The 18,126-nt window shown below is 59.9% G+C and overlaps 1 protein-coding gene and 1 long non-coding RNA gene across 6 annotated transcripts in view; one reads left to right on the forward strand and one right to left on the reverse strand.

Moving 5' to 3' along the window:
• Window positions 1–18,126, forward strand: part of LOC113247444 (uncharacterized) — a 40,674-nt gene that overhangs the window by 606 nt on the left and 21,942 nt on the right. For all 4 annotated transcript variants that reach the window (XR_007191113.2, XR_008960071.1, XR_008960070.1 and 1 more), the window contains exon 2: window positions 8,713–9,341. This is a non-coding gene — a long non-coding RNA (uncharacterized LOC113247444). The remainder of the gene's footprint in view (window positions 1–8,712; window positions 9,342–18,126) is intronic.
• Window positions 3,281–17,160, reverse strand: TTYH1 (tweety family member 1). 2 transcript variants are annotated; one of them, XM_026488458.4, is made up of 14 exons: window positions 16,976–17,160; window positions 13,917–14,095; window positions 11,954–12,065; window positions 11,005–11,225; window positions 8,956–9,051; window positions 7,603–7,675; window positions 7,193–7,268; window positions 6,659–6,714; window positions 6,438–6,530; window positions 6,187–6,279; window positions 4,066–4,208; window positions 3,894–3,939; window positions 3,722–3,802; window positions 3,281–3,614 (listed from the first exon to the last, which is right to left on the reverse strand). In XM_026488458.4, the coding sequence occupies exons 1-13, from the start codon at window positions 17,099–17,101 to the stop codon at window positions 3,764–3,766; spliced, it is 1,353 nt and encodes a 450-aa protein (XP_026344243.1). In that variant the 5' UTR covers window positions 17,102–17,160; the 3' UTR covers window positions 3,281–3,614; window positions 3,722–3,763. The 2 variants fall into 2 exon arrangements, with proteins under 2 accessions (XP_026344243.1, XP_026344242.1); XM_026488457.4 differs by lacking the exon at window positions 3,894–3,939.

An 18,126-nucleotide genomic window follows, 5' to 3' on the forward strand; every position in this document is an offset into this window, starting at 1 on the left:
GCGGATAGGTGTGTACAGTTGAGCAGGTGGGGGTCCGGGGCTGAGCGGATAGGTCTGGGCAGGGGGGCATGTGGGGGCCCGGGGCTGAGCGGAGAGGTTGTACAGGTGGGCATGTGGGGGTCTGGGGCTGAGCGGGTAGGTTGTACAGGTGGGCATGTGGCAGCCCCTGGAAGCGCGCTGGGGCCAGGCTGGGGAATGTGGACCTGGAGGGTAGCAGTGTGCCACGTGTTTCCATCCAGGCTTCTGGCCGATGACAGGACCCGGTCCAGCTCAGGCACCACTTTTTACTGTTAGAAACTTTTGTATTGATGACAGGGTATCATTTTGTTAGTTAGCACAGTTGGTCTTTTCTGTCCTTTCACTTAAAAAAAAAAAACACAAAAACTATTTGTTGTAGGACAATTTGGGGTTTACAGAAAGTTGCAAAGGTAATTCAGAGTCCTGGGTACCCTACAGCCGGCTTTCCCTAATGCTATTATCTCGCATTCCTGTAGTATATTTGGTAAAACCAAGAAACCAACGCTGGCACATTCCTGATAACTGCAGCTTTATTTGAATTTCTCTTTTTCAACTAATGTGTCCTTTATGTGCTGGAGTCCAATCTAGGGGACCCCACTGCATTTAGCATACCTTTACTTTCCACCATTATATTTAAGGTGGGTTTCTGATACATACTGTGTAGTGGGATCTTTTAATCCAAGCCAACAATCTCTGCCTTTTAAAAGAGATGTTTATAACTGCATTTTTAACATGATTTTTGGTATGATTATGTGTAAATCTATAGTCTTGCTGTTGGGTTTCTGTCTGTCCCGTCTTTGTTTTCCCTTTCCCCTTTTTCTGCCTTCTGGTTTGAGGTTTTTTTTTTAAATAGTCTATTTTTTAGAGCAGTTTTAGGTGGGGTCTTTGGGAGGTGTTCTGCCTCAGTTGCCCTTGGCGGCCCTGCAGTCGGACTGTGATGACTGCGGGCTGTGGCGATGTCAGGGCTCACCTTGATGTCCTCCGTCTCAAGGATCACTCTCCTTCTTTGCTTGGGGCTGAGTCTTGAGCGCTGTTGTTTTACATATTTTGTCTGGCCTTTTGGTTGTTTGAGGAAGGAGAGCAAATCTAGTCCCTGTTCCTCCATCTTGGCTGGAAGTGAAAGTCCTCATATGTATGATTTTTAAATAAAAGTAGATTTCCCTTTTGTGAAGGTCATGCGAAATGTCCTTCTTTCTTGGTTAAAGCCTCCAGGGTAAAGATCACGACCGGGCCTGTTGGCGGGAAATCAGCTGGCCTGAATCTCAGGGTGCTTTTAGAATATCCGCATACATCAGCTTCAGCTTGTGGACAGGATTCCGGTCACTGGAGGGCAGTGTTTGGTGTGTGGGCCAGTGGCGCAATGGATAACGCGTCTGACTATGGAGGGCAGTGTTCGAGATCAGAGCAACCAGAGCAGCTGCGGGCAGCCCAGGGTCCGGCAGCTCAGCTAGCAGCAGTCAAGAGGAGAAACTGAGTCCAGGCCTGGCCCCCAGAGCCCCTCACTGGAAACTGTGGTGGATTTCTCCCTCCCAGCTTCAGGCCACTCCCCACGGAGAGCTTCCTCAATCATTCCTTGCCGTGCACAAGACGGAGATGTTTAGGAAGCACAAGAGCAGCTCCCCGTGGCAGGCCCCCCGCTTGGGCCCGACAGCTGGCGCTCCGGGCCACCAAACCCTGACCTGAACCCCTCGTGTACAGTTTTGAGCTTCAGGCTGCTTCCATTTCGAGGGGCAGCATGGCTTGTGTCCCACACGGTATGTTACCCTGACAGCGCTTGGGAGTGACCCCATCAGTGTTTCAGAGGGGGGAGATGAGCATTCACACCAGGCGGGGGTCGGAGTTGGGGGGAGTAGTCTGTTTCTGCTGCCCAGCGAGTTAAGGGAGACTTGTGGTCTAGGAGAGCCATGAACTTGGGGATCTAGAGAAGGGCCTGGGGAAGCTGTCTTATATCTGTCGTTGTGTCCCCCCACCCCCACCAGTGGGTGAGGCCCTTGAGCTCCTACAGGTCATGTGACTGCCCACGGCCATCTGGTGGTGACTGGCAGCCAGGGCCCTTAATCATGGCCTCCCCTGCATTTGGCCACTGTGCTGCCACTGTCTGTCACGCCCAGCTCACCTCTCCTTTCTTAGGCTGTCCCTAAAATCCCGAACCCAAGAGCTGTCCTGTTCCGGAGATCCCTGCCGTGCGGTGATTTATGGGACCCGGCCTCTCTGTGGCATTCACCTCGTTTAGCCTGTCCACAGCCCTTGCTAAACGTCCTGAGATGTCGATGCCTCTGCTTCGTTTCCGTGCGGTGAATCCCCAGCATAGAACAGCCTGGCCAGAGGGTCGCACGCAAGCACACTGTGGTCATGGCGTCGGGAGCCGCGCATTGGGGCGTCAGACGGGGCACCTGCTCCTGCACAGGCCAGCTCTGCCGGCAGCGGTTCTCGCGCTGTGCTCCTTGTGCAAGAAAAGCGCTCCTCCTCCTTTCAGGTTGCACTTCCTGCCTGTCAGCACCTGAACACCTTGCTGTCTGTTCTCTGCTATTGGGGTTTGCGCTTCATCGAATGTGCGTCATAATTGCTCATTGTCAAGTTAAGTTGTCCTTTTCCTAGTTTATGGAAGCTTGGTGGATTGTTTATGTAGTAATAACACATTTCTCTGCCATATGTGTGAAAACAATTTTTCCCTAGACTACCAGTTTGCCTCCTAGCTTTACGTCATTTTTTTAGTTCCACAATTTGTCAAAGAGATTACCTTCCCCTTGCCAGCTTTGGGGTGTCTTGCTGGAAATCCTCCCTTTCTGGCCAAGGTACCCCACATACGAGAGTCTCCTGCTTAGTCTTTGTGATACGTCTGCCCCTCCCCTTGTCTATGCCTAGAGTTTCACCTGTCTTGTATGTAGAACATTTTCTTCCAGACGGAGACCAACTGTGTCCGTGGAGCTTTGAAAACACACAGCCTTTCACTCTGACTTGACATCTGTTTTCTGTCACACACACACACACACACACACACACACACACACACACACACACTCAGATCTATTCCTGGTTGTCTGATCTCTTCCTGGGTCAGGACATGTGTCCTGCTTTTAGAATCGGGCAAAAAAGTTACTATTATTTTAAGAACAACAAAACAGACAAAAACCCAATGTCTTTGGAAATGCCTGGCAGCCAGGAGACTACAGTGGAGAGGTCTCCCCAGCCCCAACCAGGAGGCCAAAGCAGGGAGGAAACAAATAAGGACCCAGCTGCTTGTAAAATAAAGTTTTCCCTTTTATTTCAAATCAACCCATTCCCAAGTTAGTGCCGCAAGTTGAGATCACAGCCCTAAGCCCCCGGGGGCATGGCAGAGGCCGGGGCACTCGTGTCCCTTCAAGGATGGGCCTGGTGGCCAGGGATGAGGGGTGCAGGGCTGGCTGGCTGCCCCTCCCTGCCAGCCCCAGGGCCTGGCCTGCCCCCTCTCTGACTCAGAGGGGCAAGGGCATGTGGGAGAGGGGGCAGGACAGGGAGGCAGTCCCGTGTGCGTGTCCGTGGCCAGAGGTCCTGTTAGAGGCGAGAGCCCAGTCAGGCTGGGTTAGTGGGGTCTTCTCCGGCAGCCAGGGAAGGAACTGCAGAGAGAGGCAGACACAGGGCGCCAGATGCAGGTGGCAGCCCCCCCCCCCCCCGCACCCAGAGTGAGGGAGAGGCGAGCAGGGGCATCGCCCCGGAAGCTCACCGGGGTGGGGGCACAGGCTCCAGTCCGGCATGGAGGAGAGGCTCAGATAGATGACTGCCACTGCACGAAGCGCTTGGATTCCTGCAGGGAGATCGGGGAGGGGGCGTGGAGGGGATCTGGCTTTGCAGCGCAGGCCCCCCGGCCTCCTCCCTCAGACCAGTGAGTCCGTTACCTGAGGGTTGAAAGGGTCGTCATCGTCTGTGTCGTCATAGTCGTCACTGGGGGGCAGTGGGAGTGGCAGAGAAGCAGGATGGGGGATCCATCAGGAGCCTGCCCCCCAACAGCGTCCCAGGGGTCCACCCTCCACTGCTTCCCCCGGCCCACGCCCTCCCTCCCCTGCTGACCTGGGCGGGAAGAGGGCCCAGGCGCGGGGCAGGCTGCAGAGGGCTGTGGCTAGGGCCCCCGCAGACAGGAGGGAGAAGAGCAGCAGGAACAGCAGGCCTTCCAGGGCGTCCTCGCACAGGCCCCGCAGGGCAGCGCCGTAATCCTGGGGTGGGCGGGGGACGGTGTCAGCGGGCAGTCCCCCTCCCCCCCACACCTGGCTGTGCCATGCTGCACAAGTCCCTCAACGTCTCTGTGCCTCAGTACAAGCACACAGGAGGTGCTCCAAGCACACTCATTATACCTGCCGGTATAAACCCAAGTCTTGGCCTCCTCTCCACCCCACCCTCAGCCACCACACCGGCGCAGCCGCGGTCCAGCGCAGGGCTTCGGACTTCACGAGGTGGATCATTCTCCATTGTGGGGCGTCCCACGCACGTGGGATGTTGAGCCGCATCCCTGGGCTCTGCCCTCTACCTGCCACCCTGGCTGTGACAGCCACTGCCAAACGCCCCCCCGGGGGCAAAATCTCTGGCCTAGAACAACACTTAGAATAATGCTTAGAAGAACCTCTGACTTGTGATTACACCTTGCACGAAATGCACACTCAGTAAATGCTGGCCTCCACTCCCGTCATCCCTGGAAATGAGCTGAGCCGTTTCCTGAATGTCCAGCCATCATTCATCCCACAGACCAGCCAAGGGCCTGCTCGTGCCTGGTGTGGCTCCCAGTTCCAGGGATACTTGAGTAACCGGGCTCCAGAAGGTCATTTCAGATGACCGTAAGCTGAGAGGGGACCAGAAGGCAGGGCTGGGCCCCGACAGCAGAGCCAGCGCCTGACAGGAAGGAACCGCTGGCTGGAGGCCCTGGAGCTGTCTGAGGGCCGCTGTGGCCCGTGCGGGGTGGGGGTGGGAGTGCAAGGGGCTGAGGCTGGGACCAGCCAGGGCCTCTGCAGGTGAGGCCCAGGAGCTGCGCTTTAATCCATGTGCAGGGCGGTCACGGGAGGGTTTTAGTGGAGAAAGAACTTGATCGGATTGTCTGTGAGAGGCTCACCCAGTTGCTGGCTGTTGCTGGAGGACAGATGGGGGTGGGTGGGGCAAGCAGGGGGACAGGGAAAATGCTTTGTGGCCACTGGGTGGGAGGCGAGCAGGGTGACCGGAGTAGCAGCAGTGGCGGAGGGAGCCATGCTCGGAGTCCAGATGGCCTTCAGAGGAAGGGCTGGCAGAACTTGTCTGGGGAGTGGTTGTGGGAGGTAAGGACAGACGGCAAAAGGGGTGAGCCTGGGTTTCCGCTTGAGCCCCTGAGCAGGGGACAGCCGTGTCTGGTACCGTGCCAGTGAAGCCCAGCGAGGGGCCCGTCAGAGCAATGGGGCGTTCTCCTTCTACTGTATCGGGCACCTATACGATGTCCTTCTGCAAGGCAGAATTCCCACCCCCCTCACACTGCTGCCTTTTGCAGTGGCAGAAAGTTGAAGCCCAGAGAGGGCAAGCCACTTGCCCAGAGTCACAAAGCCTGAAAGGGGCAGAGCTGGAATTGGAGCCAGATCTGTCAGGCTCCAGAGGCACCCTCCTGCCACTTTATCCCCGATGTCCCTCAACCTTGGAGGGATAATGCGTGGGGGCCCTAAAGCCCAGAGAGGGGAAACTGAGGCCCGGAGTCACAGGGTGCACGAGTAAAGGGTGAGACTCTGACCCACCCTCCTCCCTCCCTCGCTCCCCTCTGTCCACAGTGAACCTGGGGAAGTGTGATCCAGCCCAGTGTTGGCCTGGACCATAGAGAAATTTGTGGGCCTCAGTTTGCCCTTGAATAAAAGAGCAGGGTTGCCTTCTAGGGTTCTGCAGCTCAGGTATTCAGCAATTCTGAGTATTGATTCTTTGCCTTTCCCATCACTGCCCCCTTGCTAGAGGGCCAATCTGAGCAGTTTTGGGGACAGTGGGAGCCATGGAAGGGATGTGATCACAGCACGGGTCGGGGAGGGAGGGAGACAGGGAGGGAGGGGTGAGGGCGGAGCGAGCGGTAGGTGACGACGGATGGACAGATGGGGGTGGGTGGGTAGGTAAGCAACAGCTCTGTGGTAGGTAGGAGAGAGGAACGTAAGGATTTCTCAGGCTCCCTGGAAGAATTGGACGGGGGACAGGGCGCACCTTGTGCAGGCCGCGACAGTGCAGCAGCGCCACCAGCTGGTGGAAATTTCCCTCTGTCACATTCAGCGTCTCCTCCAAAGACAACAGGGGCTTCTGCGAGCGAGGGCAGTGTTACTCCAGTTGCTCCTCTGGGGCCGGGCTAACCCGGGCTCCGCCCATCTCGGTGGGCCCCGCCCACAGCCCGAGGGCCCCACCCACAGCCCCCCCTTCCCCTTGGAGTCGGGGTGTGGGGGGAGCGCCCCGCTGCCGACCTGGGCAGAAGGGAACTGGGGGACAGCTTCCCGCTCGAGGCCCTGCAGCTGGGAGTGGATGCTGGCCAGAGCTCGCTGCGACAGAGTCAGCCTCTGTGGGAAGACAGAGGAAGGACCGGGGAGTGGACACCCCCAGCCACCCTCCTCCCTGGGACACGGGACCTGCAGTGCAGGCCCCAGACCGCCCTCCTCCACCCGGTTCCCTTGCCCGCACCCCTAACCTGTTGAAAGGGGTTGGAGACTGCCTGATTGCAGAGGAAGTAATAGTTCAGGATGTCTGAAGTGGGAAGGAAAGGGGGAGCCATGAGCCTGGGTCCCCGGAGCCTCCCCCCCCCCCCCCGAAGGTGGGAAGGGGCACGGCCCTGCCTTTCCACCCCAGCCCGGGGGCCTCCTGTGGTCCCAGCCACCTGGCATTCAGGGACAGGCCACCCACACCCTCCCCATCCCTTCTGCTCCAACCACAGCCAAAAACACCTCCACACTCCTTGGGAACCCCTGCTTCTGCCGGCTTAACCTTGACTAAATTGTGCAACATTTCCCCCAAGTGGCCAAATCCTCCCACTCCCGGGAGGGAAGCCCAACCCCGTCTCCTGACCGCTCTCTCCTGAGTCCAGCATCTGTACCCTGTCTCTTTCCCAGGCCACCAGGAGAGGTGCTGAGCGCTTCTGGGACTGGGCACCCACCCCACCCGACCCCAGGCAGGACCAGCAGAGAGGCCTGGGGATGCAGGGCCTGCACGGGGTTGATGGGGTCACCTGAGCTGAGCCCAGTCTCCTCCTGGGTCAGGTTCAGGATGTAGGTGTCAGGACTGGAGCAGAAGTCGCTGAGGCCCTGTGAGAGGCATTCGGAAGAGGGGCTCAGACCAGAAACTGCTCCAATTCCACACTCCCACAGAACTCAGTGTCTGGCTCACCACCCCTCACCCCTGCCCTGATCATCCCTGGGGAGCCCGGGGTCCGGGCCCCCAGACCCTCCTCCCTCAGACCCAGGAGTCCAGACCCCCAGCCCCTCGGACCCAGGAGCCCAGGCCCCCCCAGCCCCATCCTCCCTTAGAACCCAAGGGTCCAACTCTCTAGCTTTTAGACCTCAGAACCTGTGGTCCCGGCCCCAAGTCCTTCCCCTCAGGACCTGCCCCAGGCCCAGGAGCCTCGCCTCCAGCACTCACCACAGCTGTGGCTGCCTCCAGGCCCATGGAGCCCCAGCTCAGGATAAGAACCAGGAGACTCATGACAGTCATCCTATAAAGAGGGGATTGGTTTGGGATTCTGGGGCTCTTAATTTCCCTGCCTCACCTCTTTCCTTCCCCCACTCCAAATCCCATCACAGCCCCACCCCCTGCCCTACCAGCCTCTGGAGCCTGGAGAATCAGAATTAGGGCCAGAGAAACTGGGGGGGGGGGGGGGGTGCAGGTTGTGGACCTGTGATTGTTCACACCCAACTGAACATCCGGTCCCTGCCCAGGAGTGAGGGGGGGACGGCGAGAAGGGCCCTGGGCTGGCAAGCCAGCAGCCCAGACCCCAGCCCGGCTCTGCCCCCGCCTCGCTTCGGGATTCTGGGAGAGTTACTGCCCACTTCTGGGCTCTGCTTCCTGGCTTCCAATCCGCGCGGGCCCAGTGGTTCCCAAGCATGTCTCCCAGGTGTGAGCACAGCTTGGTCAGCCCCTGCTCTGCCCACACTCCTCCTCCAAGGCGTGGGCCCTGCCAGGGCTGGACTGCAGCCTGGTCTCTCTCTGGGGATGGGGCCTCGGGGCGAGGGTCAGCACTGGAGGGTGGTCACGGTCTCAAAGCCTCAGGGGGAGCCTGAAAGGGACAGCAGGACTTCTCGCCCAGGGTGGGTGTGGAGACTGGGGAGCACCAGCAGGGGCCCCAGAGGCAGGGAGGATTCCCAGGCTCCTCTGCATGGGGTAGGCTGGCCTGAGTCGAAGATCAGCTCCAGCACTTCCTGGCTGTGTGGCCCTGGGCAAGTGGCCCAACCTCTCTGAGCCCCTGTCTCCCCCTGTGTTAAGTGGGGAGAAGGAAAGCATCTCACAGGGTCAGCGTGAGGGTTCCAGAAGAGGGCTGGCCACACAGAATGAGCCGTTAAATAAGGGTGTGGTCTTGAGATTCCCGTGAGCCACATAACGGCCACCACGCAGCCTCAGATGTGGCTGCCTTCTGCCTCCAGTCCTTCCTCTGCAAGTCAGGGGCCTGAGGGGCCCTCCTCCACGGGGCTGTGTCTGCGAGGCCCTCCAGTAATCACCCCATCCTCAGTGCAACCATTGTATTTTTTTTTCTAGGATTCTGGAGCCCTTTCCTTGCCTCAAGGCCTATGTTTCCAGATTTGCCGGCCCGTCCTGTGCTCGGACTGGGGTCTCTGTATGTGCTGGCCCAGCCCAGGACCTCCATGGAAGTTTGTGGGATGAGGGAATGAAAGCATGAACCTGGCAAGGACAGTGGTCCCTCTTACAAGAGCGCTGTGGGATGGAAAGAGGTCCCCTTGTGCTGGGACGTGAGCCTGCCCCGAGGGCCCCCAGACTTACACGATCACCAGCCACTTGCTCTGCTTTGCCAGGCCCAGGAGGGTGAAGAGACAGACCAGCAGCTCCAGGAGCAGCAGGAGGACATAGGCCAGCCACCTGAAGAAGGGGCAGGGTGACACTGGGCAGCAAATCCAGCGCTCCATCCCCAGGCTCCCAGACCAGGGCCTGGCAGAGGGGGACGGCACCCCCACATGGGTTCATGCCCTGGTCCCCGGGCCACAGCCAGCTTCTTGTGAGATGCGTGCATCGGGAGGCGGGCCCCTGCAGCCGTTCAGAGCTCAGGTGCCAGGGTCCAGGCGCCTGGAACCCCACCCCTGCTGGACCACGCTGGGCATGAGCGATTGGCCCCCTCGCGCCCCACCTGCCACCGCACCCTGCAGAGCGAAGTAAGTGGTTCCTGGGGCGTGGGCCAAGTGTCCTATGGCTCGACCGGGGGCTCGCGCCAGCCTCTCCACTTCCTACCTGCACACAACCTTGTCTCAGGAGCTTTGCCTCTGTGCCTTGGTTTCCCCGCCTGTAACGTGGGGGAGAACAGCAGCAGCTGCTCCGAGAGGGTGTTGTGAGGCTAAGGAGTGCCGAGGCCGGGGCGCCCCGGCGGCAAGAGGACCCTCCTTTCCCAGGGAAGGAGCTGGGCCGCGTGGCTCCCAGAGACTTTCAGGCCTTTGCTCCCGGTGTCCCCGCCGCACACCCCAGCTTCACTCTCACTTCCGTCAGGGGCAGCCGACCCTTCTGCCCTAAGCCGCTGTGAACACCTGCTCTGGTCCTCCAGGATCTCAGCCAGGAAGCTCGCCCTCCAGGGGCCCCAGTAACTGTGCAGGAAACTGGCCACCTTCGCCGAGGACTCCCAAGTGTCAGGCACGCCTACCGGTCCATCCAGGGACGTGCCTGTTGGTGGTGGGTCTGCCTCACTCCGGCAGAGCCTGCACAGCTCCCTGGGGCCCCTGGAAGGCGGCTGAGGCCTAGCATGTGGCTGAGCCACAGGCAGAACCTGGACTCCCTGGGACCCAGGCCTGTCTGATGGGTGCCCCACGGGGGCGTCCTCGTCGGGGACTGCTTCAGCCCTGGTCTGCCTCCACCCTGGCGCCTGGTCTCATGCCTCTGCCCCCACGCCTGGGCAGGGCCCTCAGAGGGCGTCGGATAAAGGAGACATAATTGCAAGCAGCCGAAGCAATGAGGACGTCATCATATTGGCTGCTGGGAAGGGGGGCTGCCCCAGATATCTGCATAACCTGCTCCTCCTTCAAATACCACCTTATCAGTGTGGCCTCTCCAGACCCCCCCACTCCCACACACACCCACTGCACATGCAAACTGCCGGCCTCTGTCCCCAGCCCATCCCCCTCCCTTGCTTCACTTTCCTCCAGAGCTCTTACCACCCAGCACCTTGACACGCATGTGTTTCTTATTGGGCCGCTTACTGGAAGACAGACAGGAATCGCTGTCTGTTTTGTTCGTTGCCCTGTCTTATAGAAACTTAACATCTTACACACACCTGCCTCGTGTGTGCCAATCACTGTCGTAAGCACTTAACAAATACGGGCTCATCTGATCCTCCACAGTCCAGTGAGGGGAGCACTACCCATCATTCGCGTTTTACAGATCAGGACACCAAGGCCGGAACTGCTAATTTGTCACACGCTCATGGAGTGGCCCTCTGGCTGTAGAGCTCGTGTTCCTAACCACTGGGGCACCCCCCTCGCTCACCAGAAGGTGCTAAATAAATATTTGTGGAGTGGATGCACGTGTCCGATGGATGACTGAGGGGTGAGTGAGTGGATGAATGCGAGGATGTGAGCGGGCCGCGGGGTCTACCCCTGTCGCAGGGTTCCTCAGCCTGGGCACTGTGACACTCAGGACAGGTCACCCTTTGCAGGGAACGTCCTGTGCATCGAAAGATGAATCTCTGGTCCCCACCTACCGGGTGCGAGTAGCGCCCCCTCCCCGAGTTGTGACAACCAGACATGTTCCCAGACGCCCGATGTCCCCGGGAGGCACAGTCACCCAGGGCGAGAACCCTGCCACACAGGGCAAGGAAGAGCGGTCACCCACCTGTACTCCTCCACGAAGGACACATCTTCGGCCACTTGCAGGGGGCTCAAGGGCACTCCCTGCCAGAAGGCCAGCTCCTGGAGCTGCTGGGCCACCGCCTCCGCCTGCCGCCTAGCCCCCCGGGCAGCAGCCACCAGCTCCGTGCGCTGAGCAAGCACCTCCTCCAGAGTGGTCAGCTCTGCCCTCACGGCCTCACCCAGCCTCTCCACCGTCTCCAGCACCTGTGTGCAGGGGGGAGGCTGGGGTCAGAGGAGGGCATTCTTTGGGGAGGCCAGGGTTGAGTACAGGGATGTGGGGGTGAAGTAGGAGTGGCAGGTGTCTGTGATCTGGGGGCTCGGACATCTGTGGAATGAGGACAGGAAGGGGGGTACAGGTCTGTGGCCTCCTTCAGGAGCTCTGGGCGGTCAGTGGCTTGGGTCCCAGGTAAGATTAAGGCCCCAGAACTGGAATTATGCCTGAGCGTCTGAGTCTGAAGTTGGCATCTGCCTGCCTGGGTCTGGGTCCTAAGTCTGGATTCCATGGTCCCAGGGTCTGGGTCTGGAGCCCTGGGGATGGGAGTGAGGCCTCATGTCACAGTCCAGGGTCTCAGCGCCGAGGTCCCTGAGCTTTTGTTTAGGCCACAGATCAGGTCTGGGGGCCTGGATCTGACCCGAGGGTAGGTGTTCACGGCTGAGACTAAGTGTGAGTAATTTGAGCCCCATGTTCCAGATCTGGGTTGAGGGTCTGAGGGTGCCATGTGTAAGGTCCTCATTGCAGTCAGGGTCAGAGGTGGGGTGTATAGTCTGAGGTCTACCAGTTTCAAGCTGAAGTTCTGAGCTTGGGGTCGTGTCATGTGTGGGGTCTTGGCTCTGAGTTTGGGTCCCGTTGCTCTGGGAGGTGGCCCTTTGTCCGAGTATGGGGAACCAGTCTCGGTGTGGGTCTGGGGTCTGGCCGGTGCCTGGCCCCTCACCAGGTGGTCTATGGCGCTGAGCGTATGGTTGGCATGCAGCAGTGCTGAGCTGAGCTGGGACACCCCGTCACTGGTCTCGCTGTTGCCATAGAAACCGATGCCAATGCCGGCGCTGAGAGGGGGAGGGACGGGAAATCACAACCTGTCCTGGGACCCTGGGGCCGCGTCCCCCCAGCTCCTCACACACCCAATCCCTTCTCCCACCCCCACCCCATTGGTCCAGCCCATCGTGGGAAAGCAACATCTCCAGCCTGACCCCCACAGGTTGCCAAGGTAACGGGAAGCCCCCCTCCCCCGCCCCAGGGACGTCATTGTGATGCTAATGGTGGGTGGAGGGGAGGGGCGGGGGGGGCAGATTTAACCCGCACCTTACTGGAGCGGAACCCCCGTCACGCCCAACCCCAGGCGAAGCCCTCCCCCCAGGACTGCCGGCCCCACACCCATCCCTCCATCCTTTCTTCAAGCATCCAGAGTCCTCAGCACCTGTCCCTTCAGGGTGCCGCCGTTCCCTCCCCGCCTCCTGGGGGTTCCTAGGAGTGCTGGCCCCCAGTCATCTCCTCAGGGGCCCTGAGCCTGGAGCTCCCGCCTTCCCCCGCCCCCAGGACCCAAGCGTCTGGCCAGCTGAGAGCGAAGCAAGGGAATGTGGGCCGATGGGCCTGAGGCCTGCGCCCCCGCCCTTCCGCGGCCGGCACACAGAGCTCCATTGTGGGGTCTGAATGTAGGCCCATTCCCCCCCCACCCCCAGTGTGTCCCCCCCCGTGGAGGGGCCAGGCTCGACCGGGCGGAGGGAGCCGGGCGCCCTCACAGTTCCCAGCCCCGGCCCCCGGGCCCCACCCCCAGCCCTGGGATCCCACGCCCGCCCCGGCGCCCCCGCCCATTGTTCACAGTGGGACAAAGCCGCTCTTGTTCCCAGGCCGCTGGGGGCCGGCCGTGTCTCTCCCCCACCGGGCCTTTGTCCACCAGCCCGGCCACCCCCAGTCAGGAGAGCCCGAAAAGGAAGCATTTTGGATATAGGACGCCCGGCCCTCCTCCCCCACAGACACCCCCAAACACACTGGGCTGCTCCCCGCAGTGAGGCAGTGGGGTAGGGCCCAGCCCGCCACTCCCCCAGATCCGGATCTGGGGCGGGACTCTATCGGATCCAGTCTTCCTGATCTGTGGAACAGGACGGCTGTGCTGCGCTGGTGGGGGTGGCCGGACGGGGAGGGCTGTGCTGAGAGCTGGCTTTTGGTAAATGGTGTAATGGTGTGTCCTCAAGTGCTCCTCTCCTCTCTTCCTGGGGGGCTGGGGGGGCACAGAAGAACCCCCCCACCACCACCGGGGCTCTGAGTCTCCACTCCGCCACTTGGGCAAAGGGGCCTTGAAAAGTTGCTTTCTCCCTCTCCCTGAGACTTGCCCAGGGTTACAGTGGGAAGGAGTTAGACCAGCTCAGGTCTGGACTTCTGCCTGTCTCCTTGACTAGAACGTCAGCTCCATGAGGGCAAGAACCTCGTCTGGCCAGTTCAGGATCTCCTGGCACACAGGAGATCCGCAAGAAATGGTTGTGGAATGAATGAATGAATGAATGAGTTAATGGATGACATCACCATTACTGTTCACCCAGTACAACTGTGATCCAGGCACTGTACATTCTCTCATTTAACCCTACCGTAACTAGGAGGTGGGTGTTACTATAACGTCCATTTCAGAGATGTGGATACTGAGTCCTGGAGAGATTACATCAGTTGCACAGCGCTTCAGTGACAAAGCCACCAAACCCTAGCTCTCAACCCCTACCCCCTCCTGCGGGCCTGGCTGCCCTTGGGAAGTCACTCCTCTTGAAACTCAGTTTGTCCATCCGTGAAATGGGAGCAGTTCTTCCTGCCGCAAGGCTGAGGCGGGATTCTGGGACACCCTCAGGAAGACCGACCGAGGCTGTGGGGAGCCCTGTCCCCACTCCCCACCCACCCTGGGGCCCCATTACCAGCCGACGAGAAGGGCAGCAATGCAGCTCCAGGTGACACAGCCTCCCCCGGGTGGGGGGCTCTTGGCCCCGGGGGGCTCTGGGGGCCGGCAGCAGCAAAAGCGGATGAGGTAGACAGCAATGAATACGAGGCTCAGGCCCAAGCCCAGGCCTGCCAAGGCCGCCACCAGCAACAGGGCCTGGGGAAGGGGGAGACATGAGGCCTCAGAGGGGCTCACTGCTCCCTCCCTGCGCGTGGCTGGGGGTCCTGGATCAGGGACTTCCGTGGAGGTGGAAGGCAGCCCTGGCTAGAATGGGGGCCAAACCCAGCCTGTGGTTTTCAGGTCTGTGGGGAAAGATGGGGTCCCCAGCCCCTCCCAGGCTGGCAGCTGGGGCTCAGCCCTTTGGGGCTGGGTCACTGGAGGGAGCTTCCAACTGAGAGGCCCAAATCTTGGGTTCCAGTTCTGCTCTGGGTGTGACCTTTGGCAGGGGCCTTCCCCTCTGAGGCTGTCTCCTCATCCCAACCAGGCAGTTGGAAGAGAGCACCTCCCAGGACCTTCTGAGACCTGCCTCCGGAATGGTCAGGGGGGTGGACGGGGGTGTCTGTTCCTGGAGACGGGTGTGAAGTCGGAGGTGGCAGGCTTCCTCTTTCCTCCTCCCTGCCGGTCCTCCCCACTCATTGCTCACTCACTCCCCTGCTGCTGAGCTCTGTACACCCACCGCCGTGTGAGTCTGTCACCCAGGGACTCACGGGGAGGGGGGCGTGACAGCCTCCATGACAGGGTGTGTGTGCAACACTCAGGGATGGAGACTTGGAGACAGGGAGACACGAGAAAGAGACAGAGACAGAGGAGTGGAAAAGCAGAGGTGCAGAGAAGGGGGACACAGAGACAGAGGGTGAGAGAAACAAAGGCTGGGAGGACGCAGGCAGGGAGAGAACAGGTGTGTGTAGCTGGGAAAGCCTGTCAGGACAACGGGGCTGTCCAAGAGGCAGGACTTCACAGAGGTCCTGCGCAGTCCTGTCCCGTCACAGGGGCCCAGAATGGGGCAGGCGTTTACCCCGAGCCACACACCAGGTAGGGACAACGTCAGAACAGAATGACCCCTCCAGACTCACTAATGTTTCCTGTGAACCACAGTGTGTCTCTGCCCTTGTCCTTGCAGGGTGGCGTGGAGAGAGAGTGTGTGTGTGTGTGTGTGTGTGTGTGAGAGAGAGAGAGAGAGAGAATGAGTGTCTCTGTGGGAGCACCTATATCTGCAGGTGTGAGAGTGATCTGTTGGCATTTGTGTTTCTGCGAATGATTCTTTGAGTCTGAGTGGTCTCTGGTGGGGTGTGTGTGTGTGTGTGTGAATGTGAACATGTGTATATATGTGTCAATTTGTGTCTGAGGGTGTGAGTGTGTATACAAGTGAGTGTGGTATGGGAGTGTGTATGAGTGTGTGTGTGAGTGTGAGCAAGGGCAAGAATGTGTGAGTGGGTGAGAGTGAGTGTGTATACAAGTGAGCTTGCGGTGTGTGAACGTGAGTGAGGGCAGAATTGTGTGAGTGTGAACGTGTGTCAGTGTGTGTGTATGGATAGGTGGCTGTGGGCGTGTATGCAAGTGAACGCGGGGTGTGTGCGTGTGTATGTGGCTGTGGGGTGTGTATGAGTGTGTCTTCCAGACCGGTGTCGCCCAGTGCCTGACTTTTTCCAGCTGTGCCCACAGCGGTGATCTTCCTGGGGCGCAGTGTCCCCTCCTGCGTCGTGTGACTTTGTGCCTGTCCCAGTGCTGTCACCCTGCCTGTCGATGAGGGGGCGGAGTGAGCCTCTCCGAGTGCCTCGGGCAGTGACTGGGGCCAGCGACCCGACCCGTGCGTGGCTGTGTGGGCAGGTGTCCTCGGCTGTGAGCGGGCGTCAGTGGCCGGCACTGGAGGTCATGACTGTGTCCATGAGAGGCTGTGGGCGAGGGGATGGCCGTCCCTGTTTGGTGGGGAGAGGGCGGTGTGGAGTAGGCAGGGAGGAGCTGCTCCCGGCTGGCACAGCCATGACCCAAATAGCTCAGAATACAGCACACATCCCCCTCTCTGCTTTTCTGGGACCCCCCCCCCCCCGCCTCCTAAGCTCTCCAATCCCCAGCCCTTTATCCCAGGAGCTCCCTAGCACAGATCCGAGGGGCCTAGACCCTATAGGCAGGACCCAGGACCCATCCAAGGGCTCCACCAGGACTCCCAGGCACTCCCCCACACACACACTCCCCCACCCTTCCCCGGCTCAGCCAAGCCTTGCTCCTCATTAGTCTCAAAGTCAAGGACTTGAATTAAACTGGGTCAGGGGACAGTTCTTTCGCCCCTGTTGGACCTGACCCAGGCTGGGCCCCCTTCCCCAGGGACCCCCGCTTCTGTAAGGTTCCCACCCCAGCCCCACCCTCCGGACCCATTTCTGTCATCCTCTGGTTCCCAAATGGAACCTCATTTTCACCGCCCCCCACCCCGAGCGCCCTGACCGCCCCTTCTGTCCTGGGACTGGGGACCGGCTGGAAGCTTCCTCTTCTAGCACCTCCACCTCGTTTCCCCAGCCCTGGTCCTAAATCCCTCTCACCCCTTCCCCATTTCAGGTCTCAATCCCTTCCTGAACTGGGGCACCCCAGCCTTCTTCCTCTCCACCATTATCAGTTCCTGTCTCTGCTGAGTCCCACCTTAACTGGACAGCCTGGATCCTATCCGGGGAGGGGGCATCTTTTAGGACGCGGAGAGTGGACCTATCACCCTGATGACCCTGAAGGCTAGCTTCCCAGGCGTTCTCAGAGTCCCTGGAATCCAAGTCTCCCCGGTCCCATCCCGCCTCTGGGACTAAGGGGTCCAGGCCCCTGGCCCTCCCTTATTTAAGGAGCCAGGGCTCTGGTCTCCCAGCGCCTGTCCCAGGGGAACCTCCAGGTATGGGAGCCCCATACTCCTCCTCTTTCAGATACCCCAAAGTCCGGGCCGGCCCCCACCCCAGGAGAACACAGGAATCTGTCACCCAGCCCCCTTCTCCCTCGGGACCCGTAAGCTCTGCCTCCCCCCCTCCGCCCCCGCCCCCAGGACCCCGCACCCGCTCCCACCTGCTGGTATTCTCGCTCTTGGGGCGCGAAACCGCTGGGTACCGGGCGGAGCTGGAAGTCGGCGCGGGGCAGCTGGTGGAGCAGATGTACCCAAGCCGAGGGTCGGTAGCCCGGGGGCGCCCCCATAGCCCCCGGGGAGGGCGGAGCGGGGCCGACGCCGGGGCTGCGGGAGCCTCGGCAGTGGAGCGGGGCGCGGGCGGAGCGGGGTCTGGCGGGGCTCAGGGGAGCGGAGCAGGGGGAGGGAGAGGGTGGGGGGCGGAGATTGGGGGAGGAGGAGGGAGGCGCGGGCCAGACGGGGACGGTGCTGCCCCTGGTGGCTGCCGGGGGGACTGCGGCGCCGCAAGCGGGGCCCCCAGCGCTCCTCCCCTCAGTGACGGCTCCCACCTGCGGCCGGCGCAGGTACCACGCTGTGCAGCGACATCCGTGTCCAAATGAGGCCCCTCATACTGTGCTATCACCCCACAGCAGCATAAGGATCCCTTTATCTCTAGGAAGAAGCTTTATGTCTGTGCAAAGGTCACTAAGTATTTGCACAGCATTTTACAAATAACGGCCAGTTGCATCAATTAGAAAACACTCACGTCTGTATGTAAGGGTACTCTTGTCTGTAAAGGCTGTCATTTGGGTAAAAGCCCCACCTTTTAAAATCTGCATAAGAACACAGCTTCTATACACAAATGTATAGATCCCATGTGTACAGATCGCTCCAGAATATATGCCTGCATACCAGTGTTAAGGACCCCTGACATCTGTATAAGGACCCTTCCCACCCCAAGAAGAACCCCACTCATCTATCTAGGGACCCCTCCCATCTTTATAAGAATGCCTGCCGTGTGTCTAAGAGCTTCTCCAAACCCTTAAGGATTACTTCAACGTACATCAGGATCCCCCTGCCCCTTGTCATTCACTGTACAGTTTACAGAGTATTTTTCCAGCCAGTGTCTCTAATGAGTCTCACAGAAACCTCCTGATGCCACACTGATACGTGGGGAAGTAGAGACCCTTGGAGGGGACCCAGATACTTTGACATCACCACCCAGGCAGTCACTGTGGGAGCTAAAACTAAGTTTCCCAGGAATCTGCCACAGGGTTTCTCCCCACCTTGTGGAGCTAAGCTAGACTTTGCCACCTGAGGTCCCCACACCTGGCCT

This window comes from Ursus arctos, unplaced genomic scaffold (genome assembly GCF_023065955.2).
Source record: "Ursus arctos isolate Adak ecotype North America unplaced genomic scaffold, UrsArc2.0 scaffold_19, whole genome shotgun sequence".
NCBI lineage: Eukaryota > Metazoa > Chordata > Mammalia > Carnivora > Ursidae > Ursus > Ursus arctos.